Genomic DNA, 27,606 nt, shown 5'->3' on the forward strand with positions numbered 1-27,606 from the left:
ATGTTGTATGGTCGATTCAAGCCAAGGGGCTATCTCATCCGGACAAGTTGAACGGCCTCGGATATAGAAAAAACAACATTAAATCAGAGTCGAGAAAGGATTGGACGAGTGCAGTGGCCACTCATGTCGCTTTGGGGTGATCTAGTAATCATCACCGCGACTGATTACCTCCTTGCCGCTTTCACGCAACAAGAATGTCTAGGAAAATCAGTTGTTAAACACCAAAAAGTATTTACGATGTGGTAAATGACTTACATGTTCAAATTGAGCCGAATATGACCCTTCAATGTCCATCAAAGGAGCGTAGGATTCCACCACACCCTGGGACACGAGATAGTTCATCTACTTAGAATAAGATTTCCGGTCTTTAATGCTTGATAATTGGGTGCACTCACGCCGGCCAAGTATCGCTCCACCCCCAACCGCTCCAGGTAGCGACGGGCGAAAGGAATAGAACTAAAGTTGTCATTGATAGTCTTGTAGAGGGATCTGGCAGAGGCGAGCGGAGCCGAGATCCTGCTAGGTGCAGATGGATTCTTTGAATATCCGTAGACTCCGGGCTTTAAAAAAGAAGTCAGTATTTGATAACTGGAGTAGAATAAAAGTGAACATACGCCGTCTACTGTATAACCGCGACCAGTTGACCCAAACGTTTCAAGAGCAAAGATTTCTCCCTCCTCCATTTTCGTCTGATCATTGTTTTTGAGAAAGGGAATCGATTTTCCACCGTGAATCTGCCAGCGCTTTATGTCGTGTCCGGATAGACATTTTACTGGCTTCACGGGAAACGTTTTACCATTGATCTCAACTTCATAGCTTTCCATCACCTCTTGAATGGCAGCACTGATATCGCTGATGCGAACATCAACCCCAGAAGTCTAATACCTGTCAGTGATAAATTCATGCAGTGCTTGATGAAAAGACGCTGTGAGCTTGCCCATACCTTGATACCGGTGTTGGTCGACTCCTTCACTGCCGCCAGAAGATTATCATAGGTTGGATCAAAGGACATCGTGAAAGCGCTATCGACGATCCAACCATCTATATGGACGCCGAAGTCTACTTTCATAACATCCTTCGAGTGCAGGACGATTTCCTTCTGGCCGACATTGGGAGTATAATGCGCAACACAATGGTTGAGCGCAAGTCCTGTAGGGAATCCCAATCCAGATATCAAACAACTGCCTTTTTCAAGGCCGGGATTATCCAGGAGAGCGCGAACGCCGTCCTCAATGCCCAAGGCAATTTCAGTGAGGGTTTGGCCTGGTCGAACAGTTTCCTGCGTATAGAGTCTAACCTGACGATGAATCTCGGCAGCTTTACGATAATTGTCAAGGAGGCTTGGATCATCCAAATGAGTTCGAAGCTTCAAGCGGTCCTCCTTGGCAGTTGTACGAGCTGTGTTTTCAACCGGCGTATAGCTTTGAATCTCGCCCATTGGGTAATTACCCGTGGGAAAAAGGTCGGACAGAGGGACCCGAGGCGGCGAGGATTGCTTTGGTCCAGAAGTCTTCTTCTTCTTCGACTTCTTTTTCTTCTTCTTTTGAGAGGTATTAGTAGATGCAGACTGTACTGTCGCCTCATGGTCAACAGCACCATTTGGGCTGCTTAGGGCGGCATCGCCATCCTCATCATCTCCTCCATCGCCGCCATCTCCCAAGCTTCCATCGCCATCCCGCGAAAGATGAGCACCGCGTGGTTCTCCGCCAGCAGAAGCGGCGTTGCTTGAGCCAGACGGCTCGTCTTTTTTGAGTCAGCATCGCTTTTGATTCTAGACTTGGTTGAGTTCAATAAAATGATACTCACTGCCGTCCGACTGCCTTTCTTGTTCTGGCGTTTTGGAGCCCATGTCGACATGGAGCGTATTTTCAAGAAAGTGCTGTGAGTGTTTAGAAAAAGAGGCGAAAAAAGACTGCGAGGCTCTGTTGCGTGGTGTTGAGAGCGGGGCGGGCTAACCTTTGGCGGTGACGGCGATAGGGCTATATTCAAGATGAGACAGTGTCAACAGAAGAGATGATATAGATTTATCTAACTTATCCATTTAGGATTAGTCTAGAAATGAGATTCCAGATTGATCTGTATTTTAGAATCCAGGAAAAGCCCAAGAGCACCAGTTAAGGATGGATTAACATGAACTGCAATATCGAGATTGACTTCCCACATCTTGAGCATGATGCTGAGACTATGCTTTTCAATTGAAATTTATAAATTTATATACCGGGATGAGCTCCCATGAGCTCTTACGCTAGGTAGCGACCATCTGGGGAACTTCGCCAAGATAGTAACAAGCCAAGATCGACAAAGGGTATCGTATTACCCGCGACTCTTCCAAATCCATTCCGAAACCGCTCGAGTTTCATAACCAAAACATGAAAGTGGCATTTGGTTGGCAGAGACCAAAAGCAAGATTAAGTCAGGATTCAATCTACCAGGCTAGGAGGAACGGGACGGAGAGTATTAACCCTATTCGAAGACTTTGTTCTATGCGTCGTTTCCGCGGTCGAAGCGGCTGAGGACCTCAGGTGGGACTGTTGGGATGTATTTGCGTGCTCGCTCGCGGTTAGTACCGCCGAGACCGGCTCCATATGAGATGAGCATATCTGTGCTAGTCGGAAGAGAGAAAGGAAGGAAGAGGGTCGGGTCAAGGAAAACACTCTCCTTGCCTGGTCGGTCGTCTCTTGACGCGAGTACCATGCTGGCTGGTCGAGAAGATGTACCGACAGAACCAGGAGATCCAAGGTTAGGATCGGGGGTTGCGGGAGTTGACTGAGACTCATTTTTGGAGGGTGTCTTTGGTCTGTCTTCGGGTGTATTGGATGCGGGTGCAGCGTCTGCCTTTCCTTTTTCCACCTGGATGCGATGTTGTTCACGGAACAACATTTCGGGGTCACGTTGCATGTCGAGTAGAAATTTCATGGCTTGTTTTGTTAAGCCTTTCTCGCCCACCTCGGCTCGATACGATTTCACGGCGTGGATGAGTTGGAGTGGTATAAGTTGTTGGAGTTGGAGGAGAGTTGTCACTAGAGACTCGTGGTCATCACCGAGCGACGAGAAACATTGGAGCCATTGAAGCAATTGAATGACTGGGGCTAAATGTTGACGTGCAGCATCAACTGTAGTCTCCCCTGTAGATGACATGGATCCATTTTCGTAATGCTCCGGTTGGCGATTGTTGTTTCGAGCCCAATCTTCTAATGCAGAGACATTCATGCGAATCTGCATGGCCTTTGTTCGGGCCAGGTACCGTCTCGTGCTCATGATCCGGTTAAAGATCTCAGCACTGAGCCAGTAGAGGAGCTGGGAGAGAATCTGAGTAGTGATGACAGAGTGTACATCATAGAGGTCGAGCACGAAAAGGGTCGATGAGAGCAAGGATGTAATGTTGCGCGGAGAGATCTGGGCTCGCCGCCGTGGTGATGGTGGTCGGAATCGTTTTTCTGCGGGCTCCGGAGCCTCAGACTTCTTCTTTCGGAAAAGTTTCCATTCATTCTGGAAAGCGATATCCTCCAGTCCAGGTATGGTTTCATGGTCCAGCATTGCCGCATCAAGGACTTTGTTCATGCGTCGCTCTGCGTCGCGAATGATGAGAACGAAGATTTCGTTGATCAGCTCTGCAAGATGAAGCTGGAATTGTACTGTTGCTTCTTGCAGCTCGCCATCTTTCTTGAGGTAATGGAGAAGAAGCGTTGCATTGGACAGCCAAAATGCTTGCATCGTCATATCCCACTGGTAACGCTCGACAACGTCATTGATCTTTTCCGTAGCGGACGTTAGAAGGGTTGCCAAAAGCTCAGGGCTGGCATGGTAATGGGCATAGCGGGCACTAAGAAACAGTAGGTTTGCCGGGACGGGCTTTTGTGACGGTGATCGCTGTGGTGCCATGTTGGTGATAATGATGTCCAAGATACGCTCCAGCTCGTGGTCTTGGAACACGAACATTTGGTCATTCAAACACCGATCCCAGACAAACTCTTGTTGTTCTTCTTCAATATCCTCCTCGTCAGAAGGCTTTCAAACGGTCAGCAATCAGCAAAAAACGATTGAAATGGATCATACTCACTTCGAATTTTTCATCTAATCCAAGGCTAGACAAGTCTACTTCGAGGTTGATCGCGCTCTCTTCCATCATCATGCGACGCTTCATCTCATTCTCAGCAAGCTCCTCCTCAAATCTGCCATGTGCCAATCCGGCATCATAGAAATCATCTTCAACAGCGCTAGGTCCAAAGGTATAACCATTCTCATGTAAATACTCGGAGATTTCACTGCCTGGTTGGGCGAAGTCAAAGGCCGTCCCCCCGGAAGATGATTTGATATCCGGCGAAGCTCCATGATCAAGAAGAATTTTCGCAATGGTCTTATGTCGATTGGTCATGGCCCACATCAAAGCACTCCATTGGTTTCGATCTTGCTGGTCAACAAAAGCACCGGCGTCAAGAAGTGCGCCAACAACCTCTTGGTGTCCCTGAAGTGACATATTAGTCTCATGCTCAAAACCCTAAAAGAAGCTCCCATACGGCATCCATGTCTTTGGACTATTGTTCGCACCAGGTATAGCGACATAGGACTACTCACAAAACAACTGGCGTAGATCAAGGGCACTGTGCCCTCTTCATCTGGCATATTTACATCGATGAAATCCTTAGCAGATCCCTGGACGAGCTTCCGCACGCGCTCCACATCGCCGTTACTCGCGGCCATGTTCAGACTCTTTTGCAAGGTATCTCTCTTCTCTTCTGGCGACAATTTCCCGTTGGCTACGATACTTTCCTCGTCTGCACCAAGAGAGTCCACTTCTCTGTGGGCGGCCTGCGCGGCGAGCATCTCCATCAATCGGGCATCGCTATCTTCCATGTCTCGATTCCGCAACTCATGTTCCGAGTCGTGTAAATGGTCATCGAGGGCGAGGCTAAAGCTAAGGGGTTTCGCCGCGACGGGTGTTGTAAGGAATTGCGATTGTCCTGTCAGGAAACACAAACATGTTAATATGTCGTAAAAAGGAAGCAGCTGGTACGCAAATGTATTGGGCACATGTCAAGCCGGCAGAACAAATCAAAGTAGAAAGGGAGTCCTCACCCTGCCACGCATCATACATCTCTGTTTCTTGTTGAAATACAGGCACTGACCGGCGGTCGTCCAGCGACTTGGGTAGATCTTCGGGAAGTTCTTTTGGGCTTCCTGAAGACGCGGGGCTGTGGTCATGACCGCGGTCGACCTCCTCTGAAGCCCCGCGCTGTGACTCGGTCGCGTCCATCGTAGCAGGCCTACAGTCGAGGATACTTGAAGCTGGACATCCAAAGGGTGAAAGATGTCTATGATGATCCCAGAGGGAATCAGCGCGAGAACGGAGGTGGCCCTCCTCGGTCGAAATTGGTTGTTGTCGGGAGTGAAATTGGTTCGGAGTCGAAAATGGAGGTCCGGCCCGTAGATCAACCACCGCCAATGAGCTTTATGACGCACTTTGGCAACTTCACTTTAGATGAAACTGACTACCCAGTGATGAGACATCGAATATTATAAAGGACATGAAATATTCCGCAATTTTTGCTGGTCATTGTCACCATCTTCAATACGATCATCGTCATTTGTTTGATCGTTGTGCTGCTGCAACACCGCAGGCAGTCGGGTACATACACTGTAGTTATAATTACTACATACAGCACTACTAGCACTTCTAGTCATAAACTACAAATTGCAATGTTAAATAATGATATATCTGGTCAACTCCAGTTGAGCTCATATGGGGAAAGAATCAATCATGTCTCTATAACCACTAGACTGTACTCAACTATAACTAGCATGTAATATTTCCAAGTGCCCGGGCTCGTATGCAAATGCTCGCTTCAAACGCGTAAATAAAAAGTGGAACTCCAAAATCAAAGCAAAAACATGACAAAGTATAGATACAGGATATATGGCGAAATCAGAATTTTGTAGCGAAATGGGGTATGAGATATCCAATCATTATAAACAGTGGATAGAAACGAAATAGCGTTATGAATCACTCAAGACCTTTACCGCGAGTTTGAATGTCGTTTTCGGACAAGGATGCAATCCACAAGCATCGTTCAATAATACCCTGCACGGGCTCAAATCGATACTTGGTACTGGCATCGATCAAGCGAAGTAAGCTTTTGACGATACGGGCAGATGTGCGGTAACGTTCAAAGTTAACAAGCAAGCCCCCTGTACTGCTAGTAATTTGGGCAGGCTTTTGTGCATTATAGGTAAGGTCGTGCACATATAGGCCTAGAATCGGCGGGTTAGTACATTAAATCAGAAAGACGGAATAGGAGTTCAGACAGAAGGCTTACCGATAAAGGGGATACAGCCCTCCTGGAGATTAGCTGTTTCCATCTCGACACGAAGATCATGAAAATTGCGAACGGGCTGAATCAGACATTCCATATCCTTGAAGAGTCGCTTGTCCTCTTGGGGAACCAAGTCCCAGGTCCCTTTCAGCCGGGAGCAGTCAGAAGAAGACAGAGCGATAGCGATTTGAAGCATGGTGGCGTAGTTGCAAATTCGGCGTGCGTGGGCTGCGGTATGAATGTACTTGACAATGGTCCGTGCCCGTTCATTGATATCAATGGTCAGGATAATCTCAGACACAACCCATTTCACCATAAGATTGAAGCGGCCGACAACTAGATCAATACCCTTGCGCTCTTCTGCGGTAAGAAATTGTACCCAATTGAGGATATTCGGTGAGCCACTGCTCCATCTCATCTCTACAAGATCACGCCAATCAATCTCGCTTAAGGCCGCCATCTCAACCAACGTCAATTGCTGAGCCAGGACCTGGGATTCGCAGGCAAGTACAAAAGGGACATGATCGGGGCCAGTGTGAACAGAGCTGTTACCAGGACGATTCTGCTCAGAATTCGAGAGTACATCACTCGAAAACTGGGGCACATGGCTGGGCATTTGTTTAGATATTTCACTTCCCTGCCGCAGAGGAGACGTATCTGGCGTAGGGGGCTGAGCTTGACGAAGTACCCTTTGCACTGGCGAGGTGTAGGGGCCGAAGGAGGAAGGGTGTTGAATAGTCATCGGCGGAGAAGGTGGATGCGCCAGAGGATGAGGAGGAATATCTAAAGTTGACCCAGTCACGCTGCGAGCATCACCAGAGACACGACCATCTCTCGCCTCATGCGAGTCAATCATGTCAACAGATATCTCGGAAGATAGGGCTGATAGACGCTTCGGGGTCGCCTGTCCGGCATCCAGGTAAGTCGGTTCAGGGTTTGTCGAGCCTCGAGGGATCCGGCGAAGACTCTCTGTCTTTTGAATAATCTGGATTGATGGGTGAGATGAAGCAAGGTCAGATGTATCTCTGCTTGATATAAGGCTCAAAGGTGCCTCATGACCAGCACTTTGAGTAGGTCTGGTGGCTGGCGGACGCTTCATTGACTCGTCTGTCAAACCGCGTTCCAGAAGCGGAACCGAATTATATGATTCCTCTGATTCTGCAACAGAATCGGAGTAGGGTCGGGGTGCCGCCAATCGACCTCCAGTAGTGAAATATGCAGACTTTTCGGTTTGTCGCCTCCGTGAAAGGACATCCCAGCCACTCTCATCCTTTCTCTTGGAGAAGGGAGCATCACGGCAATACCCATGAGCAGCTACTGAAGACTTTCCAATTGGCTCGGCCTCAGCACCAGAGGCAGGTTCGTTCGTTGAAGGGGGACTCCATTTGCCCTCGAGTTTGAGCAAAGTCGACTCGACACCTCCATCATCGTCGTCCGGGATTTCTGCGAAGCGGGCAATGGCCGCCTCAAAAGAACGCCGTATATTGCGATTCGACTTGCCATGAACCAAAGAATAGCGGGGGTTCGGGGGAACAAGTGCGGTGGGAGGTCTTGATACAGTGTCATCCGAGGTCGTGGTCGTGGTTTCCGCAAGTGAATGGCCATAGGAATGTCCAGAGTCGAATGATCTACGACCTGATGCTTGGTCGCTCGGATATTGCATCTGTCGTAGATTCCCGCCAGGACGCCTTCTGAGCGATGGGCCAAAATGCTTATCTGATGACTCGTGCACGATGCCCGAGCTACCGTTGGATCTGCCCGCATCGCTGCCGATTGATTGGCGATGTCTAGACATGCCACTTTGGAATGATGCATATTTTCGGAGACGAAGGGAAAGTGATTCTCTCTTAGCGAGTGTTGTCGGATTTTCCGTGTAGGATCTTCTTTGAGAGGAAATAACGGAAGGGCGGCGAATGGCAAGCCCCTCAGTTGTACTCGAGGGTTGATCACCATTGTAGACTATAGGAAGTAGATATTCTCCTTCTCGCGCGACGGATTCAACATCAGAATCGACCTTTCCATCCGCGGTCCAATGGATTCTTGGATCTTCGGCATTGAGGTCAGATTGTTCCTGCACGGCCCCAAACATGGAAGGAAATTCGAAGCCAGTGTCGTCGACGATCACAATGGAACCACTTCCAGTAGTGGTGCCACTTTTTGACTTGGTATCCTCCACTATTGGTGGTGCTTGAAGAGTAGAAAGCTCACCGAGATTCGGGGAGGACTTCTGGAGCGTAATTTGAGGTCCCGAGGTACTGGCAGGCATTTGCTGGTCCTTTGAGACATTGTTCTGTTCCATGGCTAGGCGATATTGCTTGAGAGTTTCATCACAAAGCAAATCAATACGCCCAGGCCGTCTCGGAGCTGCTGCCATTTTCCTCTCACGGTAGAATTCGGACCCCAGAGAAATATTATTGGGCATTGCTGATGTTTTCCCGCGGCTAGGCAATGACATTGCTTCGGAGGCGTTTATCATTCGCGCAGAGACACTTTGCCCACCGTTCCTCGTATGGAGGGCACGCTTAATTGAACCAATTATCGTCCGCATTCCCGAATTCGATGATCCTGGTTTTGGCCCCCCATCTGGTGTGCTTCGCCGATCTGGGTTTGAATTCGCTAATGGTGGAGCTAACGGAGGTGATTCTGGTGCCATCATGGTCATATAAGATTCCGCTGGGGGGGTAGAGCGCTCCTCGAATGAAGCTGACGGGATCTAGTATCTCCTTAGGTGCTGCCCCTGTTGAACCTGTTTCCCCGCCAAACATCGGGGCCCGATCATCTCGTGCCGAGTCAGAGAAGCTTGCACTTCGCTTGTGACCATGACCTTGAAACGGGTGCCGGGATATCATCGGCGATGAGGGAGGTGGATCAAGTGGGGATGTTGTCTTTGTGAGACCCAATTGCACAGGACGCGGCCCTTTGCCCTTTGTATGGGAGAAAGAAAAACGTTTCGGTGACCTAGGGGGGCAGGGAGCAAGACAACGCATGCATACTTTGCTCACTTGTGGTTGAAAGGGGGATACTCTGGGCAGTCGCGGCGGAGTTATTTCGGTCATGCTGTATAGAAATGGGAGTACTATCCCCAAAGCCTGTCTCTGCTTGGTAGACCATTCCAACCGGGGCAATATCCTGTTTTGGTATGTCATCACTATTGGGAAGCTCAATTTGAGCGCTTCCGGGTATGATGGGACTATCCGGGTCATTGTATGCTCGAGAATAATCGGTATTGGTCCAGAAACCCGAGGATTTTCCATTCCAACATCGCTTCAAATCAAGAAGGATTTTCAGATCGCTCGTGCCACCATTCTTCCGAGATTTGACACATTGATATAAAACGTTAATCTTTTCGCAGAAATGAGTTCGAAGATCGTGGTTCGGGATAAAGTCGTCGATGAAATAATTCAAGATCCAGTGGCGAAGGGCGGCAAATGTGCGGATTCGAATGATCCTTCCATCCTCCTGTAATCGATTGATTGCCCATTCCAAGCGTGCCAAAAGTAAAGCAAGGAGATGGCTTGGCGAAAGATAACAGCGAAAGGTCAGAAAAAAGTCCGACACTAACTCGTAGTCCATGAATGATTCCGAGGAAATCTGCGCGACAATTCGTGCAGGTGTGGCGGCACAGATATCTTTAGTTCCGGGAATATATCGCACGACGGCCCCCCCCCCCATCCATATCCGACACCAAGTTTTCGTAAATAGAAGGTTCCACTGGTCCTTGCAATTCATACACCATAGAGTTTCGAGGCAGTGGAGAAGCTCGGCTGAGATCGATGGCCGCGGTCCCCGAGAACATAGATACCGCAAAGGATGGCCGATGGCGCGAGAAGGATTCCCTACCATATGCGCTGGACAAATGAGTCGGTAGCGGGTCCGCCATGCTACCCAACCAAGTTGAATTGCGAAAATTATCGGACATTGAAGTTCGCGTGTAGACGGAACTATGCAGGCCCGCACCACCTTCTCTAGTCAAGCGTGAGGATCCCAGTCGATGATGGGGTACATGGGCCTCTAATGCGGTGTTAGGAGTCTTCTCATCCGCAGATTTGGGCCGATCTTCAGATCTATCAATCACGATCCGCAATTCTCGACGTTTCCCAGCTCCTACTGCGGATTGATTCTCTGATATTGTCGAGAAAGAGGTTGCTCTCTGGCGAGTCGAACTAATGGGTTCGGGGTGGTTGGACTCGGAGACAACCGACTCATTGTCTTCATGTGGATTTCCTCGCGGACGTAGTTCGGAAAGCTGCGAGCTAGACCATCGCGCGGGATCGTCTCTCGCATGTGGAAGATGGCGTGGCTGGAGACGACCGTTCGTCATTTGATCGATAGGGGTGAATGAGACTGTTTGGGGTGAATTTTGTTGGGGATTTGCAATCGGCCTGGTTTCGGTGAGAGAGACAATGTCAGCTGGTGTCTACCGTAGGTGCGTGACACGAGATCATGTCGCCGAGATTAACGATCGATCGTACCTAAGAAAGATCTTGCCATTTTGGCCAACACTACCAACCGTAAAATGACCTGCTTTCCTTGGGGCAGGACGTGCCTCCAACGGGCCCCGGTGTGTCTGAGAACGTAGTAAAGGAGCTTTTCGTAATAATTCATGACTGTCCTTGGCTCGTATCCCCGTCGTAGCTGTTCTTTCCCGCGTAGCCTTCAGTTCCAAATTCCTCTTGATTATATTGGCGCCTTGTGCGACTGTATTTGCACGTCTCAAAGTCGATATCGCATTGGGGGTCTCTCTGCTGCGGATTCGATCCAAACCGGGGAGTTCGTCAACCTGGACTCGAGGCTCACGAGCCTTTTCTTTGGTATGCGGCGGAGAATCGATACTCGCAGGAAAAGGTTCCATCGGCTCCATTGCGGGCGGACGGCGCGAGAGACCCGGGGCAACAGCTCTGCAGTGAACCGTTTTAAAAGTCCCCGTCGCGACGCGAGAAGAGAACCAGAGGTTGAAAAGACTAATACATCAGCGGTGCCGAAGAAGTACACCAGGTAATCACGGCATGGGAAAATGATTGTTCAGCAGTGGTAGTGCGGTAGTGACAATATTGGAAAATAATTGACAGAGAACAAATTGAGAATGACGCAGGAAAGAAAGGGAGAGACAGCTCGGGTCTGTTTTGGCGGAAGAAAGTGGAGTTGGGGAACAGTCCCGACGCGGCGGAACCAAACGCTGGGTAACCGTTCCTTCCTTCTTCAGAGTGTGTACTGTACTCCGTATGGATAGTACGGATGTACCTCCATCGCGACTTCTTTTTTTGTTTTTTTAAGGAGTGGGTTCCCAGATCGGGTTAGTCTATTCTATCACAATTAATGGTGTATTTGTATCTCTTCCTTCTGTCTTTCTCCTTCTTCTGCTCTTTCTCATCCTAACTTCCTACGGCCCCTCCCATCCTCTACATACATACATACATACAATATGACTGAGCACTCGGTGTGGCCTCATCACATCAGCTGAAGATCTCTGTGACATGATCCCGGTCGATAGGTCATTGCCCCCACTTACCTAACTCCTATTTGCCCCAGTGAAGCGGTCCTCTTTCAATTTTGGTTGGCCGGTACTGCCGCCGTTATCCCGTCTCCACTTCATCATGCTGGAACCCGCAAGCTGGGTGAGCTGATGAATGGAGCTCTCAGCTCGCCCTGTTCTCCCTGATCCTGGTTTCCGTGCGCTTGTCTCATGCAGTACCGGAGCAATGGGAAAAGAGGAGGGGAAATGTGAGGCAAACAGACGCAAAGAGATATTGATTGTCTCCTCTCTGTGTGACTTTTTTAAAGATGCCGTTGCTCGCTTCATTTTACCACTGTTCCATCACCGGACCTAAGCGGGGGAGGGGCCAGGCTTTCTTTTCAATTCTCCCTCTATGAACGGAGTATGCATAAAGTAAGTTTCTTTCACCGCGGTTGTTACTCTAATCTGTCTATAATTTACCAGAATCTAGATTAGAGTTTGAGTGTTTCTTTGTTCAAGCGGGGGGGGGGGGAGTCAACTTCATTAACTCTACCAGGCAGGGTTTTCGCCCTCCATTTCTTTGTTTATTTGAACTGTCAAGATCGGGTTCAGAATATCTTCCTGGACTTCCTCGATGATCATGTTTACGGTAGCTTTTCTGGTTTACTACATATATTATATACTATATAATATAGTATAAGTATGTCAGGTTCCGTTAGGAACCATAGTAAGTGGCAAGTGTATCTCCTGTTATTGGGTTATCATCAGGATTTCCCACTTCCTTTTCAATTCCATGTTTCCACAAGCTATCGCGTGCCCACGCGATACTATCTAGTAGGCTGTGGTACCAGGTGGTACCCGATATATAAATACATAGTATAATCTCAAAACGGAAGTCTCGCCATAATCTTACTCTGCCTAATTATTATTTCTTGTGTCGCAATTTAAAACATCGTTGCTCGCTTCGATTTATCATCGTTCCACTACCAGACCTAAGCCACGGAGAGGACAGACTTTCTTCTCTTTCTCTCCCTCTACACATGCAGGAATCAAATTTTCTCCACAGTTGGTACTTTAATCCGCAATTTTGCGTTTTTCACATGATCTACCGGGATCTGTCTTTGCCCAGGATTCTCTTCCCCGGCGATCCCATCTCAATGTCGATCTCAACGACTCTCGGACCCCCTGGGCCCCTCCATGATCTGCAGCGGAGGTTCGTTTTCGACGCGGAATCCGCGCCATGAAGGTCCATCTTGAGCTTGAACTACCTAGTTTCATATAGGTATATGCAGCATCACATCTACTCGGTTAATTGCAGATTTAATTCGATGGTCAACCCTTCGTTACATCAAAGATGGATCTTTGCAGATGATACCTCGGAGTGCATTACTATTTGCATGTAAAATCAGATTGAGGCATTTAAGGAGTGAAGTCAATCTGACACGCTTTGTCAAGAGTCTTATTTCGATCGATGCTAGCTCTCCAAGTTGGACATAACAAAAAAGAGTAATCCCCGAAACCAAAATACAGATAACATCAATACCCATTAGAGAAGATAGAGCTGAAACAATGCACGATTCAATCTATATAAAATGTCATCAGCGACAAACTACCAAAGCTTGCAAGCTGGCTTCTTATCAGGGCATTGGAATGCTTCTTTGAACTCCCGGGAGTTGGCCATGGTCAAAATAATCCGTGCTGATTTAGGTGCATGCGGGTCATTAAATATGGCCTGCTCTGCGGCCTCTTTGGTGGTCTTTCCGCACCACCAATTGGCATAGGAAACGAAGAAAAGCTGCTCTTTGCTGAATTTGGAGAGTCCAGGAAGGTGAAGGTCGGGCTTGGCCTCGTCATGTTTCTTCCAGGCGTGGAACGAGGCAGCGAGACCACCCGCGTCAGCAATGTTTTCGCCTAGTGTCAAGCGTCCATTGACATGAAGCTTTTTGTTATCCGGGCCTTCCACGGTAAACTCTGAATACTCATCAACGAAGCACTGAGATCGTTTCTCAAATTCCTCGACTGTCTTGTCATCCCACCAGTCAGTGTAATTACCGATCTCGTCATAATGCCGACCAGTTGAGTCAAATGCTAGGATGGTTAGACAGAGTAATAGCGTTTGAAGGGTTCCCTTAAACATACCGTGTGAAAGCTCGTGGCCACTGACAGAGCCGAAGGCGCCATAAGCCAGGTACAGTGGAGCTTTTGGTCCATAGAACGTCGGAGGCTGCATGATACCAGCAGGGAAAACAATCTCATTGCCTGGTGGATTGTAGTAGGCGTTGACTGTAGGAGCAGTCATATCCCATTCATCCCGGTCGGTAGGCTTGCCCAGCTTGAACCACTCGTTGTGTAGGTCAAACTTTGACACAGCCACTTCATTCTCAAAGTAAGTAGAGTTGGCCAACTCTAGATTTTGATAGTACTTCTCGACATCTTGCGCATCTAGCACATTAGGGCTTTTGGTAGGAAATCCGATTTTCTGGACAATGTTCTCCACTTTCTGGATTCCTAGCTTACGGACTTCCGGAGACATCCAGGATGTTTGGCCTAGAGTGAATATGAATCGCTCTTTGATATCCGAGACGATTTGGTCGCCAAGATTCTTGGATTCTTCGGAGAAGGCACCCAGAACGTAGAATCGGCTAAGACTCCAACCAAGACCCTCGTCAAGGTGAGTGATACACGTACGCCAACGCTCCTGGGTAGCTTCGGGATCTTTGCCCGCAAGCTCGTTTTCGAAGTGATGGACAGGAGTCACTTTGTCGTCTTCAATGTACTTGGCATAATGTTGGATAAGCTTCCACTGTAAGAAGAACGAAACCGTCTCCCGCGGTGAATCATTTAGGATTTCGGATAAGGCTTCCATATATTTTGGTGAGCCGATAATCAAACGGTCTCCTTTGTAATCATGCGGAGCCAGCTTTGTGATGATATCCGCGAAAGAGACCTGAGGAAGTAAAGACTCGGTCTCTTTGATAGTGCGCGGGTTATAGTACTTGGTCACATCTTCTTGTGTCTGTGTGTCAGGAGTGACATTGGCGAGTTTCTTCTCAAAGGCAACAACGCTTTCCGCAATCTTGTCGTTGCCCCCAAAACCCTGGAGTACCTGCCCTACAACCCGGGTATACTTATTCAAAGTTCCAGTGTTATTGTAATACTCGATTGCAGGAAGACCAATACGGCGCGGTGGAGTCACCATTATGGCGACGTTATCGGGATCCCGATCATCGGCCTATAAGTCTTAGTTGATATGGTCTTCGCAAAGGGACTGTGAGGAGCGTGAGCTCTCGAAAGCAATACTCACAGAGACGCCCGATGAGACCAGAGCATTGACTCCAGATTCCATCAAGAAGATGATTGCATTGGTGAGATGATCTTGTGTTCCGGCGATCAATCCGCTCTTGGAGGGATAGATGCTCTGCAAATTAGCGAGAAGCTCATCCAAGGGCTTGCTGCCCCGTTGCTTGAGCAAATTTTCATCTAAGCAAGCATCATATGCCGCCTTCAGCTTATTGAAGTTTTCCGCATCGGCCGACTCCGTAGGGTTGAATTGCTCCAGAATATGGCGAAGCTTAGTCTGGGCATTCTCCTCCATAATTGTCCCGGCAAAGATGGTCCCTTGGTCCGCACGCAAGTCATGTCGATCCCTCCATCCACCGCAAACATATTGATCGAAATTGGTGCATGGGTCAATTTCAGTATAATTGGGATCAAGACTGTACAAAATTTCTGATGCCGCGTGGACACATTCCGGGGTTTGGCAGATGGCTGGTGGAGATTGGGGACGCGGGGTGGGGTCCTGAATCGGTTCCAATGGGTTCTCTGGTAGACATCAAATTGCAATTAGCCATTTTTGGCACCAATTTAACCTGCCAATAGATATACTCACTGTTGAAATACTTGACCACGGCGTAAATGACAAGGACAATCCAGCAGATTGTAACCACGCTTTTCAGCAGGTCACGCAGGGGTCGAGACCTGCGAGTGTCTGAATAACTTCTTGAAGAGGAAGCATCGCTGGGATCTTCGGACCCTGCCTGATCATTGAGTAAACCTTGCTTCTCGGAATCATTTGCTTTCATATATATAAGTCCCGGTTGTTTGGGCTCGCTAGGGGAGCTATCAGCACGGTCCGTGATGTAACGACCAATATCGGTAGCATGGTAAGACTGACCTGCCAAGTAGCTGCGACATGGTGAGGAATACTAGTCATGAATCAGTTTGCACTCGTTAAAGCAATGCCTTGAGCTTCAAAGCTGTGTTTGACAAGCAGAGAGACGACTCCGCACGGGGTTGGGGAAAGCAGGGACAGTCAATCACATGTCCAATATGCTGAGTCATGACATCTTCCTGCTTAGGTTGCGGTTACACGAAACTAGTTAAAACTAATGCACAAGTCAAATCAAGTGATCAATTTCATGAAATAATGCAGATATATACGGGGGTAGACCAGAAAGTGTCTGCCAGGTAGGGATTTCATGTTTTGGCTGTCGCTGTTGGTGAAAGGCTTTCTGGCTCAGATTCAGTGACCGGCTTGTAGGTACAAATGAGATCCGATTTCAAGCTTCACAAACACACGTATGAGAAGTATTAGTTTGCCAACACCAGAAAGAGTATTAAGTATACTTGACATCAAGCTCTGGATTTGCAATATTTTGAGAAGTGAACTAGCAATGAGGGATATCTAAGTCAGGGTCGCGTCCAACGACCCCCCATTGTACATACAGGCTTGTATGTAGTATCATTCCCTATGGGTAGACTCTGGAATCCAAAGTTTCGTTGTAAATAATTTCTCTCCGTATCAATGAATCTCTTTTCTTTCAGACAACTCCTTCAGCCGATGCGGATCTGATTATCTATTATTCTTTATGGACCAGATAGCTCACGGCCCGCCACGATACCCACCTGTCGGCGCCGCTATGCCTTCTCAGGAAAAGGATTTGCCCTCTGTCCGATTCAAATCGCGTCCATCTAATATCATCATCTCTTTGATGTGATTCAACCTTCTGGGAGCTTCTGTCGCAAATTCATGACTCGTTATGCCTATAGGAACATCAAAATCGGTTTGCGTAAATTGTAAGCTTCGCAAGAAGAGATGTGATAAAGTGCGGCCGCGCTGTGGATACTGTACTCGGTATGTGGACGCTCGTTTTAACAATGATGGCAATCCTTATCGCTGCCACAGGAAAAATCTGGATTGTCAGTCCTCGAAGGGAACAGAACCTGATCAATTGAAATGCCTTCCTTTGATCACTAGTCCGACTATCAGATCGTCTTTGCTCCTCGCCGAGACTTTGTCGGCTGTCTTGCAATGCGCACCGAACAGCCTTCACTCCACGGTATATCTCCAAATTCTTCGAATAATTCGCCTATCGGGTCAAACTATAGACGATATAGTATGGCGATATTTCCGAGGCATACATTCCTTCATACCAATACTATCAGCTCCGCAGTTCCACGACCAACTGACCCATTTGGCGGCGTCACCCTCCGCTGCGTTTTCCGTATTGCTAATGTCGATGGCATTGGTGACTTATCATCCTAACCTGGGAGCTTCAGGCTCTGCATTGAATGAAGAGACCTTCTATATTACAGTAAAATCTGTCTTTGCACAAACACTGGCGTCATTCCCAAACTCTCTGCACCTATTGCAAGCTGGTATCATCATCGCGACTCATGAGTACGCGACTCGAAGGATTTCAGAATCTCTCTGCACCATTAGTATATGTGCTAGAATGGGATACGCCACTGACCTCCACTTGGTTGTCCAAACGGAACTACCGGGCCACTTAATACAACCATCAGAGAAAATCATTACGTGGATGGGCGTTGTGATACTCGAAAGGTCAGCGCTTGAGCCCTATTCTCTAAATTTATACTTGTCGTCTAAATAGCATTAGGACAATATTATGCGAGACAGACGTTTCTAGACAGCCTATTATTTCTCGATTTTCGGAGGGTGATATATCATTTCTAAGGGACCATGATTCTGAGTTTGATTGGATTTTATTCGGCAATACGCTCTCCAAAGTTTCTCCACATATTGGCGATTGCGACGGGCTGGTCAGAGTGATTCAGGCCGTGTGGCTTTTGGACCAGGTATTTGAAGCATCTAGAAAGCCGGATGTCGATATCCAATTGGACACGCTTGAGCAGCTAGATCATTCGCTACGAGAATGCCTTGCTCTAACAATGGAACAGTCTAGAGGGCGATGGGGGACATTCTGTACGGCAAATGCCATTATTTTCAGGTACGTGTGGTACTATTATTTGATGATGGGTTGAAAGACCGCTATGATTGTCCTAACCCAGTTCAATAGGGCACTCTTCATTCTCCACCAGATGATCATCCATAGCGAAGCGGGTGACAGGCGTTTGAGCTCCCATATCGCACTTGAGAGTACGATCAAGATGGTAAATGACATTGCCATAACCCAACGGAATATGACGCTCGCAGAGATGGATACTTTACCACCGAGTCGGGCCTTCATCATCAGAGCAGCGTTATCTTATATCGATGAATTTGGAACAGCCCCTGATCGGTGGGATTCCGTTCGCACGGATTTTGGGTCTGCATTAGCAATGTTCGATATGCGCTGGAATACAATGACTTTCCCGAGAAATGCAGTTTAGACTGTGCTTCAACAACGATACTTCAGATGATTCACTTTCACCTCTTTTTGGACTGTACCTCCAGATACAGTGACAGGGTTGTCAAGGCCTCTTTTTACAGACCAATTTGGATCGCGAAGAACTTTTCTTAGCCTTGAAGGCTGAAGTTCGCAATTTCGTAAATTGCAGGCCCCCATTAAGTGCAAGTAGTTGAAGTCCGATGGCTCTTTCGTGTCTGAAGTGAGACATTTAGGATATATTGTTCAAGCGTCTGAAAAGCCAGCCTTCATGAGCCTCAATTTGTGTATTTTCACTCCAAGACATAATAAGATGACAAAGATGACCTGTTTTGTTAGGTATTGGACCAGCAATATCAAATATACCAGCAACAACTAATAAAGGCCAACGCAAGAGAATAGGAGCGGATAGGGGCTGAATGAAGACAGTAGATAAAGCTATCTTTAAGATGCTAGCCATTGAGTTGGGGAGCTCTGGAAGGCTAAGCCGCCGTGGCTCAATATATGAGACTTAACAAATACTAGTTTTTCAACAGAAAGGCTCGTAGCAGCAAAAAGAAAACCAACCTAGCTTTTTTGCAAAATGGCCTCGGGTCTCAAAGGTAATCGACTCATTCCGTTAGACAAGAGACCAGAACGGAACAAAGCTCAGTCTACATGATTCTCTCGCTATAGACCAGAACATGACCATCAACCCATTTTTCTGCTCAAGGGGCTAACTTATCGATGAAGTCATAAATCGACTTCTCAAGGTCATTCCACAATGCCAACACGGATGCATCTCCAAATGGTAATATTTGTGCAGAAATCATTCCCGCAACCTTTTTCTCACGATCACACCACCAAAAGATATTAGGCATCCCAGACCAGAATACACTTGTCTCCGAGCGACCAGTGGCAGTAGGTGTCAGCATTCCCGCCATAGAATAACCCTGTGGAGGGTTTCCTTCAACCGGATATAAGTCATTGGCTCCATTCGTTAGGTCTCTTTTTGCGCCTGTCAAGCCCTGTCGACCAAAATTCGGGAATTGTGGAATTTGATTCTTGTAGAGCTCTTCAATATTCTCTTCTTTTAGAATTCGGTATCCAGTACAAGGCGAAATTCCTTGGTTAAGCAGAGTTGAAAGAATTTCTGCATATCTTTTCAGCACAAATTCAAGATATTGATTCAGGGATAAAAACATACTGCAAAATTCACTCGGCTTAGCCCACAACCCACCGCCACCGCTATTAAAGCATTTTTTTAGTTCAGATTGAGTCTGAACCTGAAGAGGACGGGTAAGTGGTGGATTTCGCAAGCTCAGCTTCCCGTCCGAGGCTCGTTGATGCATACTCACGAGCCGATCTTTCATTGAGGAGCTCGGGAAAAATCCCATCTCGGAGATACCCAGGGGAATAAAGATGTTTTCTCTGAAGTATTCATCTAACGACTGGTGGCTTAGGCGCTCCACAACTATTCCAGCCCAATCGTGACTGATTCCGTATTCCCATTTTTCGCCTGGTTGGTGAACAAGAGGCTGGAGCATGTCGTTCATATGCCCCGAGAATTCATCATAGCCATCCGGCTGTCTGAAATCACGTATCGACTCATTGAAGAATGAGTATGTGAATCCAGCTTTCGGCTTTATCAGAATGGGCTGCCAATGCCAGAGGAGGGAAATAGAGACATATTCGAGATGATGGGATTAATCACTTACCAGTGTGACTTAACAACATCCTCAAAGATATTCCTCGGCATTTTGGGGCCAAATCGAAATTGCCATCCTTGCCAGAGAGTACCTGTACGCTCTTGAGTTCCGGCAGAATAGCTTCGAGAGAAGAAGCATCATCGAGATTTATGAGCCCCTTCTCAACGAGTTGCAGACAGGCAATGGATGTTACGATCTTTGTACACGAGGCTATCCAGAATATAGATTCCATGTCCATAGGAACTCCGGATCCGATCGCCCGAGTACCTCCTGCATAGGAGAATTGTTCGTTTCCTTGTTCATCAACTATGTTGACAGTAACCCCGGGAATAGAATTGCTGGTTTGAGGGTCACATGCGACACCCACTTTGCCTTGAAGAGCCAGAATATCTTGAAGAGACAATGAGAACGGCATCATGAGAGATAGACGGTGTTGATTTTCCAGGGTCTGTTTGTTGTGAATTCAACGAAACACGAGGATTCTCGCGCCTTTTATATTGTCATTCGTATAGCTATCGGAAAAACAATAAAAAAACAACAGAATGAAACAATAAAAATTAGTGTTCGCTCACATGAGAGCAGTCAGTGCAGACAATAGTGGAGCCAATTCTCTGCATGCTGCTGGAAGGAGTCGAAAGAAAGCTTGCCAAGTTTGGGATGGTGTCGGCCGATACTGGAGCCAGACTTGCTCACTTCCTCGCTTTCGACCAATTAAATTCGCGTGAACTAGATTTCAAAATCCTACGAGGTTCGAGATATGTAAGAATAGCAAAGGTTCCACTATCGTCGGCCCATTGTCGCCGCCTCGTGGAAGATAGGCCTCATGGTGGCGGTACAACCACAAATTTGTTATAATTACAATCAAATTCATAGTGGTAGGAACCTTTCTACCATTTCTGATGCCCTAATTCCTCCAAGAATTTGAACTTGAAGTTTTGCTGGGAAATTTAACAAAGAGTTAGAGAGATCAAGCATAGACCTACGCAGCGAAATTGAACCTTCCGAATCAGACGAAGCACACAATCGGGCACTATACTAGTAAATCAGACATGGGATTGAATTTGCATGAAGATACTACCACGACATGCTATTACGGACTATGTGGCTAAAATTATTAAGTCTACTGCAGGGTGATCTACTGGTACTAGGACTAGTATTAGTAACTATACTAATCTTACCTTACAATAGTAGTAGAAGTTTTCTGACAGCAATCGCATTGTAGGTATGTACACAAAAGCATGTCAGCATTGTTTCTAACATAGGAAGCCTTTGTCTATTTGATTATCCTCTGCACACAAATAATCTATGCCTTTCCTGCGGAGCCACAAATTTCCAACCATTTCACAGTTGGGCGAATCACTTTTTGGGTTCCCTGTTTCATGAACGAAGTCAAACGGTGTTTTTTCCCGTCCCAGCAATGATAAATTAGGTAGTCTTCCAGAACAAGTTTGTTCACATTAATTTTGACAACGCCATGCTGTATGCATTCTTTCATTAGCTGGGGTGTAAAGCCATTGGTTCCGTGTAGAGCAATGAGAACGTTGTTGGGTAACGCTTTGTCGATCTCCTGGAGTCTGCTAAAGCCAGACAGAAATATTATAAATTAGACCCTTTGTCATATCAAGTGAACTTACAGGTTCAAGCCCAATTCCCGGCCCCTTTCTGGGTATTCCCCATGAATATTCCCAAATGATGGAGCAAGGACGTCAACCCCGGCATGGACAAAATTTTTAACGTCTTTCATTGTCGTAAAATAGGCTTCGAGGCTCCCGGTGTCCATAACGCCATCTTCGCCACCTTCAATGCGTCCAGGTTCGGCATCGGTAGCGATTCCACGATCAGCGCAGTACTGAACAAGTTCTGCTGTTTTGCGCAAGATTTCTGCTTTCCCATAGTGTGACATATCCACCATTATACTGTCAAAGGAGAGAGTATCGGCTGCTAGCTTGACGAGAGACTCGTCTTGAGCGTGGTCCAGGTGAAGGGATATTGGCACAGTTGCTCTAGAGACAGCATCTTTTGCGGCACGGATGGGAAGTCCGTCGGAATAGGTCACGGCCCAAGGGAAGAATTGTAAGATCAACGGTGAGCGACAAGCTCAACAGCTCGTACAAATCCAATATTATATGTTCAATGTTGTACGCAACTGTGGCAATTACGCCATATCTTCCCTTTCGAGCTGCATTTAAGATGTTGAGATGGCAATTTTTCTCATGCCAAGCGCCCGTGGTAGCAGCAAGGTGCATATTTCTGGCAAAAAGCACCTAATGAGCGTTGATTGGCTTGTATGTCAAAGATAATGAGACCTCACTGCCTCTTATATATCCTGATCTCCAATTCTCTCCTCAAAAAATCGTATTGAGCGATCTTCAGTCAACCATTTGAGTCAAATGGAAAGAATGGAGTTTCCAATTGAGAATAGTTGACCACTCAGAGGCGCTTCCGAGACGGGCTCACCTCTCGTCTCGAAAATTTATCTTATATCAATATCGGGAGCAAAAACTGGTGCAAGAAAACGGAGCCTTTTCCAAGCGGCCATGGCGTGGCAGTTTGATTTATAAAAATTTTCCCATGAAATTTCAACCAATGCTGTATGACAAAGTCTCTCACTAATTAATTACTTGATCTTATGGAATAACTTAAGCAAATGTACAGGGCAGGTGGTTTCTCGAAATACAGGGAGATGCAAAAGCGAGAAATTGATCGGAAACAAGGGTCCGAGGTTAATATTTCTTGAGAATACTCGGCAGCAGCTTATGTATTCCTGTTATGGACATTCACAGACGTCCTGGGTTGAAAAAAACACACCTGTGTTTCTTATGGGCATTGAATCCACTCTATTTTAGCACAAATTCCACGCATCCATTATAGATATTCTCTTGTACTTAGCCTCAATTACCCACTACCTAATAGATGTGACCCTTCCGAGGGTCATTGCGGACGCCCTTTGTTGAATTCACTCCACAACTAAGAAAGCTAAACGAAAGTGATCTCTTATGAGCCGGTCATGGCTTGGTCCTGGAAGAGACGATGAGCGGTGGAAGATAAAATGATGCCACGACAATTGTATGAAAGTTTGATCTAGTTCAAAGAAGAAAATGAGAGGAATAGTGGATAAAACCGAGCCACGCTTGGTTGGCATGGGTAAACAGACTCTCGAAAACACATGCCAGTCCTCTCTGCAATCCTAGCTCGGCCTACACATTGCAGCAGCACTAATTTGGGCTCTCAACCTTTGATATGTATTTTTTGTATTAACCCCAACGTGGTAGGCTGTCTTTTGGCTCCGTAGAATCTTTGCCAGGCTATTGAAGCTGAGAAGCCAATGCCTGCCATTGATTCTCTAGACCGCACTGACCCATCATTCAAATGCAAATGATCAATGCAATCAAGAGCCTGTACCAATTTATTCCAGATGTTGCAAAGATACTCCTTTACTTTCATCTCCACTTGCAGAATGTCGATAATCACCAAGCAGAGAAGCTTTGATGCTCTTCTCATGCAAAATATTCCAACTTCTCTGCTCCAGAAAATAGAGGTCCATATCCTCCAAAGACGCACCGCTAGTTTCCGGATAGCAAACATATATAAAAATATAACCAATAACACTGACGAGAATCCATATCAAATAATACTTCCAGGTCAAGTTGGCCACCCCGGACGGCGTGACCTCAACAACCAGAAAAGCACCAATCCACTCAGCAGCAGAGGCAATGGCACTACCCCTGTTTCGCATGCGCAGAGAATTGATCTCTGGCGCATAAACCCAAGGTACGCCTGCCCAAGATGCACCATAGCAGAACTGGTATACCAATAAACATGCCAATGCGCCGAAGCCGGCGGCTCGTTGGTGAGCCGAATACTGAGCGAAGGCCGTTGCCACAGTCAAACCAGCGAGCGCGATCACAGTCATGAACAGACCGTGTAGCATTACGTGACGCCTCCCGAGCCTCTCGATGAAAAAGATGGGCAATATGGAGCCTATCCAGAAGCAGATGGAGCCGCAGCCTCCTACAATTGCAGCCAATTTTGCATCCATGCCAAGAGATTGAGAAAATATAGCAGGGCCATAATATACCACACCGTTGATACAGGTGAACTGTTGAATCAGTTGAGTCATGACTCCCAGTATCATCCGACGCAAATTCTGTTGCTCCCCTGTTTTGAATATATCCAACCAGGAGTCTGTGATTTCGGCTTCGCTGTTGGCAGTGTTGATTATGATTCTAGCTTTTTCTTCGATGTCTTCATCGTATGGACGTGCATTACCTCCAGCAAGCCTTGCTAGACAGTCTTGAACCTGGCTATCCAGGCCCTTGAAAGCTAACCAACGCGGAGATTCGGGTATGAATGGAAGAATGATGAATGTCATGATGGGGAACACAGCTTGTAAGGCAATAGGTATTCTCCAAATAGCCGAGCCATGAACTTTGCCCCCGAAGACGAAAGCAAAATCGATCCAACTAGATTTGTTGTTACTTCCTTGATCGATACCTTTCCCTGAGGGTATACTTACTTCGAAAACGCAATGCCGAAAATCACAAATGAGACTTCCGCCATAACTGCAGCACCTCGTTGAGAAGATTCCGACCTAATTAGCGCGTCAGCATGTCTAATTGCGGTCACGGCGAGTCCCAAATGGTGGAGGCTCACTCACATTTCAGCTTGATATATTGGGACTGTGGTTGTATTTATTCCGGAACCAAAGCCTGACAAGGTGAGTAACCAAGATATCCATAATGCTCTGATAATTTATGTACCTGTAATAATACGACCCACAATCATATGTGGGACACTGAAGGCAGATGCTTGCAAGGCTGTACCTAGGCAAATCTGGATCGCGGTTAGACAGCTATCACCAATTGAATTAGATAAGGGGGCAATCAAGCTTACCAAAATACCGCCAATAAATATAGTTCGTCTTCTTCCAAGGCGGTCCCCGATCCAAATCGTCGCAATTGACCCAATCGCACAGCCCACATCATAGATGGCAACAATAGTCCCAAGAAGCCCGGGTGAAGGATTCCCAAACTCCGTCAAGAAGCTGGATGTAGAAACAAGCCCCGATAGGACACCTTGGTCGTAGCCAAATAGGATGAAGGCACAACAACACGCTAGGATTACAAGGCCCTCAAGGCATTTTCCCGTTACAGGCATTGTTGACACGGGTGATATTGGGACCATCAATTGGCATATACCAAGAGGATATCCAAGTGCGGCGTTGATCTGGGCACAGGCCAGAGAAGTGCACAAATATTTTGTTCCGGAGCAGAGCCTCACTGTTATGAAGATGGACGAAGTAGGCCCTATTTGAATGTTCCTTGAATTTAGATAATGAAGCGTTGACTTCGCCGCCAACATGTACATGAACCTCTCACGAATCTCAAATCCTGTGCCCCGCACAAAAGAACCCACTCATGAAGCATCCCACTTTTCCCTTGGGGTCTGGGGTAGCATGGAGAGCCTGGGTCGAAACGAAGCGGCTCAATTTAATATTGTTTGCCTCCAGTTCCCAGAAATAGAAGAGCCCAAAACTCATAACATTCAGTGAGAGGAGGACTGGAAAAGAGCCCAGAGGGCATGAATACGGCGAACCGAGGTACATTGGGCAGTGGTTCATATCAGGAATCTTGTGGCTCTCCTTTCCTATCCTGGGACCGGGAGAGTGAGTTGATATACAATGGCAGATTGGCCAATCATGGACAGGTGCGAGCAGCTTCTTAACGTAGACCTAACAGGAAGCTTCAGGACGAAAGGCATCTATCAGAAGCTTTTTGTCCCGAAGCCTGGTACGGCGAGGTTTTAACCATCAAAATATCGTGGGCCTTTTCATGTATTCCTAAGCTCGATTTATCAGCATCCTGCTACGAATGGACTGGAGGCAATGCTCGCAAAATGAATAGACGACTTTGATGGAGGACAATTTGCCGTTTTCGAACATCCAGAAAGACATTTCTCGAGATGTGCAGGAGCTGAGGCGCAATGATCATACGTGATGTAAATTTTTGATTCATTTCGATAAGTACTGCTTTGATTCTAAACTAGGAAGGATTCTCCTTTATTGGAAGAGATGCTTCAGGACATGTCTTATCTCAGGAAAGCCGGGCATTTAAATTGTAACTCCTTCCCGGCGCACGTATGCCCACCTACATATGAGCTTGTTTTTCAACGGCGCTCATTCCACTTGCGATCGAAAACGGTAAGTGAGCGTTGCGCTGGCGATAATGTTAGCCGGTTCTGTCACGGCTTATAGTATCATGTAGACACGTACCTGAGGGGACAACGTCAAGGGCCTTGATTGACACATTTAATGGTTGCTCGAGCATGAATAAAGCAGTGCGAGCAATATCTGGGGCAATTAAAGGCCTAGAGAAACTCATGAGTAACCACTTTTATGAATGAGAAGATGCTCATTTGCTGGGGTGGACTTACTCAAACCCTTCAAAAAAGGAGTCGTACATCTCCTTATTGTGTCCAACGCGTTGGGAATGGAAGTTTGTGGCGACGCAACCCGGGCGCAGGGCGAGAACCCGAATATCGGTGCCATTCAACTCGTTACGAATTGCATTGGTGAAGGCATCCTGGCAGGCCTTGTTGGCGTGGTAAACTGCCTCCCCGGGAAAAGGAGGAACCTCCAAGCCGGTGATCGAGGTTACGTTCAGAATGGTGCCGGCCTTCTTCTTGAGCATAGCCTTGTTGAGAACGGCGTAGGTCATATACATGTAACCGTTGATATTGGTGTTGTTCATGGTCATAATTTGCGAATGTGTCAAGTCATTGAATGGATTAGGAGCCCCGAGCGCGAGACCGGCCTGACGCGAATTAGCAAGGCCCAAGGTGCTGAATATTTTGGAAAAATAGAAAGTGTCCTGGTACATTATTTATGAGGACATCAATATCGCCCAGCTGGTCGATAGCTCCCATGACGGCCTTCTCGACGCTGTCGAAATTACCGACGTCGACAGTCTGATAGCCTATCTTGACTTTGGAGTCGGGATCAGCAGCGAGCTTCTCCTTCAACTGCTTGAGCTTGTCCTGTTCAGAAGTATCAGCTAAGCTGCGATGTTGGTCGTGACCTAGGGAAGACTTACTTCAGAGCGTGACAGGAGGCAGATGTTTGCCCCAGCTTCAACAATGGAGGTAGCAATGGCCTCTCCAATCCCCATGGAAGCTCCAGTCTATACTTTTAGTCAGAACGATGCTGTACTATGAACAAAGAGAAAATCTGGCTTACCAGGAGAACGTTCTTGCCTTGTAAAGGTAAAGACATGTTTGGTACAATTGAAGGATTGGGGTTTTGGGATTTGGGGATGACGTAGAAAAGAGAAGAGAGAATACAGCTATAATGTAGATTTCATTGTAGTAGATCGACATCGAGCTGCTTATCTATCACGCTCACATAACGTCGTATCGTCATTGCATTAGGGATATCACGCGGGACTCCACCTCGCATCGAAGTTCGGTACGAAAAACGAGACGCCAGAAGCTCCACCTATTTGACCCATTCTATAGTTATCTGAAAT

General features: G+C 47.1%; 9 protein-coding genes across 9 annotated transcripts; 1 reads left to right on the forward strand and 8 right to left on the reverse strand.

The window, feature by feature from the left end:
• Positions 1 to 141: 141 nt before the first annotated feature.
• Positions 142 to 1,849, reverse strand: N7469_004114 (Methionine aminopeptidase; the record flags this gene model as incomplete). Its single annotated transcript, XM_056643034.1, has 6 exons — positions 142 to 198; positions 256 to 342; positions 396 to 560; positions 615 to 878; positions 944 to 1,743; positions 1,807 to 1,849. The coding sequence occupies 6 exons, from the start codon at positions 1,847 to 1,849 to the stop codon at positions 142 to 144; spliced, it is 1,416 nt and encodes a 471-aa protein (XP_056502446.1).
• Positions 1,850 to 2,481: 632 nt separating this feature from the next.
• On the reverse strand, positions 2,482 to 5,254 carry N7469_004115 (uncharacterized protein; the record flags this gene model as incomplete). The annotated part of the gene is made up of 4 exons (XM_056643035.1): positions 2,482 to 4,008; positions 4,061 to 4,465; positions 4,576 to 4,961; positions 5,077 to 5,254. The coding sequence occupies 4 exons, from the start codon at positions 5,252 to 5,254 to the stop codon at positions 2,482 to 2,484; spliced, it is 2,496 nt and encodes an 831-aa protein (XP_056502447.1).
• A 747-nt stretch (positions 5,255 to 6,001) lies between these two features.
• Positions 6,002 to 11,172, reverse strand: N7469_004116 (mitotic regulator LTE1; the record flags this gene model as incomplete). Its single annotated transcript, XM_056643036.1, is given in 6 exon segments — positions 6,002 to 6,249; positions 6,315 to 9,003; positions 9,020 to 9,303; positions 9,314 to 10,028; positions 10,045 to 10,693; positions 10,784 to 11,172. The coding sequence occupies 6 exon segments, from the start codon at positions 11,170 to 11,172 to the stop codon at positions 6,002 to 6,004; spliced, it is 4,974 nt and encodes a 1,657-aa protein (XP_056502448.1).
• Positions 11,173 to 13,375: 2,203 nt separating this feature from the next.
• N7469_004117 (M13 family metallopeptidase) lies at positions 13,376 to 15,960 on the reverse strand (the record flags this gene model as incomplete). The annotated part of the gene is made up of 4 exons (XM_056643037.1): positions 13,376 to 14,998; positions 15,071 to 15,588; positions 15,656 to 15,876; positions 15,941 to 15,960. The coding sequence occupies 4 exons, from the start codon at positions 15,958 to 15,960 to the stop codon at positions 13,376 to 13,378; spliced, it is 2,382 nt and encodes a 793-aa protein (XP_056502449.1).
• Positions 15,961 to 17,958: 1,998 nt separating this feature from the next.
• N7469_004118 (uncharacterized protein) lies at positions 17,959 to 18,399 on the forward strand (the record flags this gene model as incomplete). Its single annotated transcript, XM_056643038.1, has 2 exons — positions 17,959 to 18,017; positions 18,087 to 18,399. The coding sequence occupies 2 exons, from the start codon at positions 17,959 to 17,961 to the stop codon at positions 18,397 to 18,399; spliced, it is 372 nt and encodes a 123-aa protein (XP_056502450.1).
• Positions 18,400 to 19,102: 703 nt separating this feature from the next.
• N7469_004119 (serine hydrolase domain-containing protein) lies at positions 19,103 to 20,498 on the reverse strand (the record flags this gene model as incomplete). The annotated part of the gene is made up of 2 exons (XM_056643039.1): positions 19,103 to 20,010; positions 20,093 to 20,498. The coding sequence occupies 2 exons, from the start codon at positions 20,496 to 20,498 to the stop codon at positions 19,103 to 19,105; spliced, it is 1,314 nt and encodes a 437-aa protein (XP_056502451.1).
• Positions 20,499 to 21,386: 888 nt separating this feature from the next.
• N7469_004120 (class II fructose-bisphosphate aldolase) lies at positions 21,387 to 22,329 on the reverse strand (the record flags this gene model as incomplete). Its single annotated transcript, XM_056643040.1, has 3 exons — positions 21,387 to 21,660; positions 21,718 to 22,086; positions 22,112 to 22,329. 3 exons carry the CDS (start codon positions 22,327 to 22,329, stop codon positions 21,387 to 21,389), a joined length of 861 nt encoding a protein of 286 aa, XP_056502452.1.
• A 1,160-nt stretch (positions 22,330 to 23,489) lies between these two features.
• On the reverse strand, positions 23,490 to 25,240 carry N7469_004121 (sugar transporter STL1; the record flags this gene model as incomplete). The annotated part of the gene is made up of 5 exons (XM_056643041.1): positions 23,490 to 24,546; positions 24,600 to 24,674; positions 24,741 to 24,762; positions 24,844 to 24,916; positions 24,977 to 25,240. 5 exons carry the CDS (start codon positions 25,238 to 25,240, stop codon positions 23,490 to 23,492), a joined length of 1,491 nt encoding a protein of 496 aa, XP_056502453.1.
• A 1,008-nt stretch (positions 25,241 to 26,248) lies between these two features.
• N7469_004122 (short chain type dehydrogenase) lies at positions 26,249 to 27,353 on the reverse strand (the record flags this gene model as incomplete). Its single annotated transcript, XM_056643042.1, has 6 exons — positions 26,249 to 26,298; positions 26,355 to 26,449; positions 26,516 to 26,895; positions 26,960 to 27,118; positions 27,175 to 27,261; positions 27,318 to 27,353. The coding sequence occupies 6 exons, from the start codon at positions 27,351 to 27,353 to the stop codon at positions 26,249 to 26,251; spliced, it is 807 nt and encodes a 268-aa protein (XP_056502454.1).
• Between the last annotated feature and the right edge of the window lie 253 nt (positions 27,354 to 27,606).

The sequence above is a fragment of the Penicillium citrinum genome (assembly GCF_028827155.1).
Source record: "Penicillium citrinum strain IBT 23319 chromosome Unknown utg000003l:1.0-4596430.0:1.0-4598250.0, whole genome shotgun sequence".
In the NCBI taxonomy this organism is placed as follows: domain Eukaryota; kingdom Fungi; phylum Ascomycota; class Eurotiomycetes; order Eurotiales; family Aspergillaceae; genus Penicillium; species Penicillium citrinum.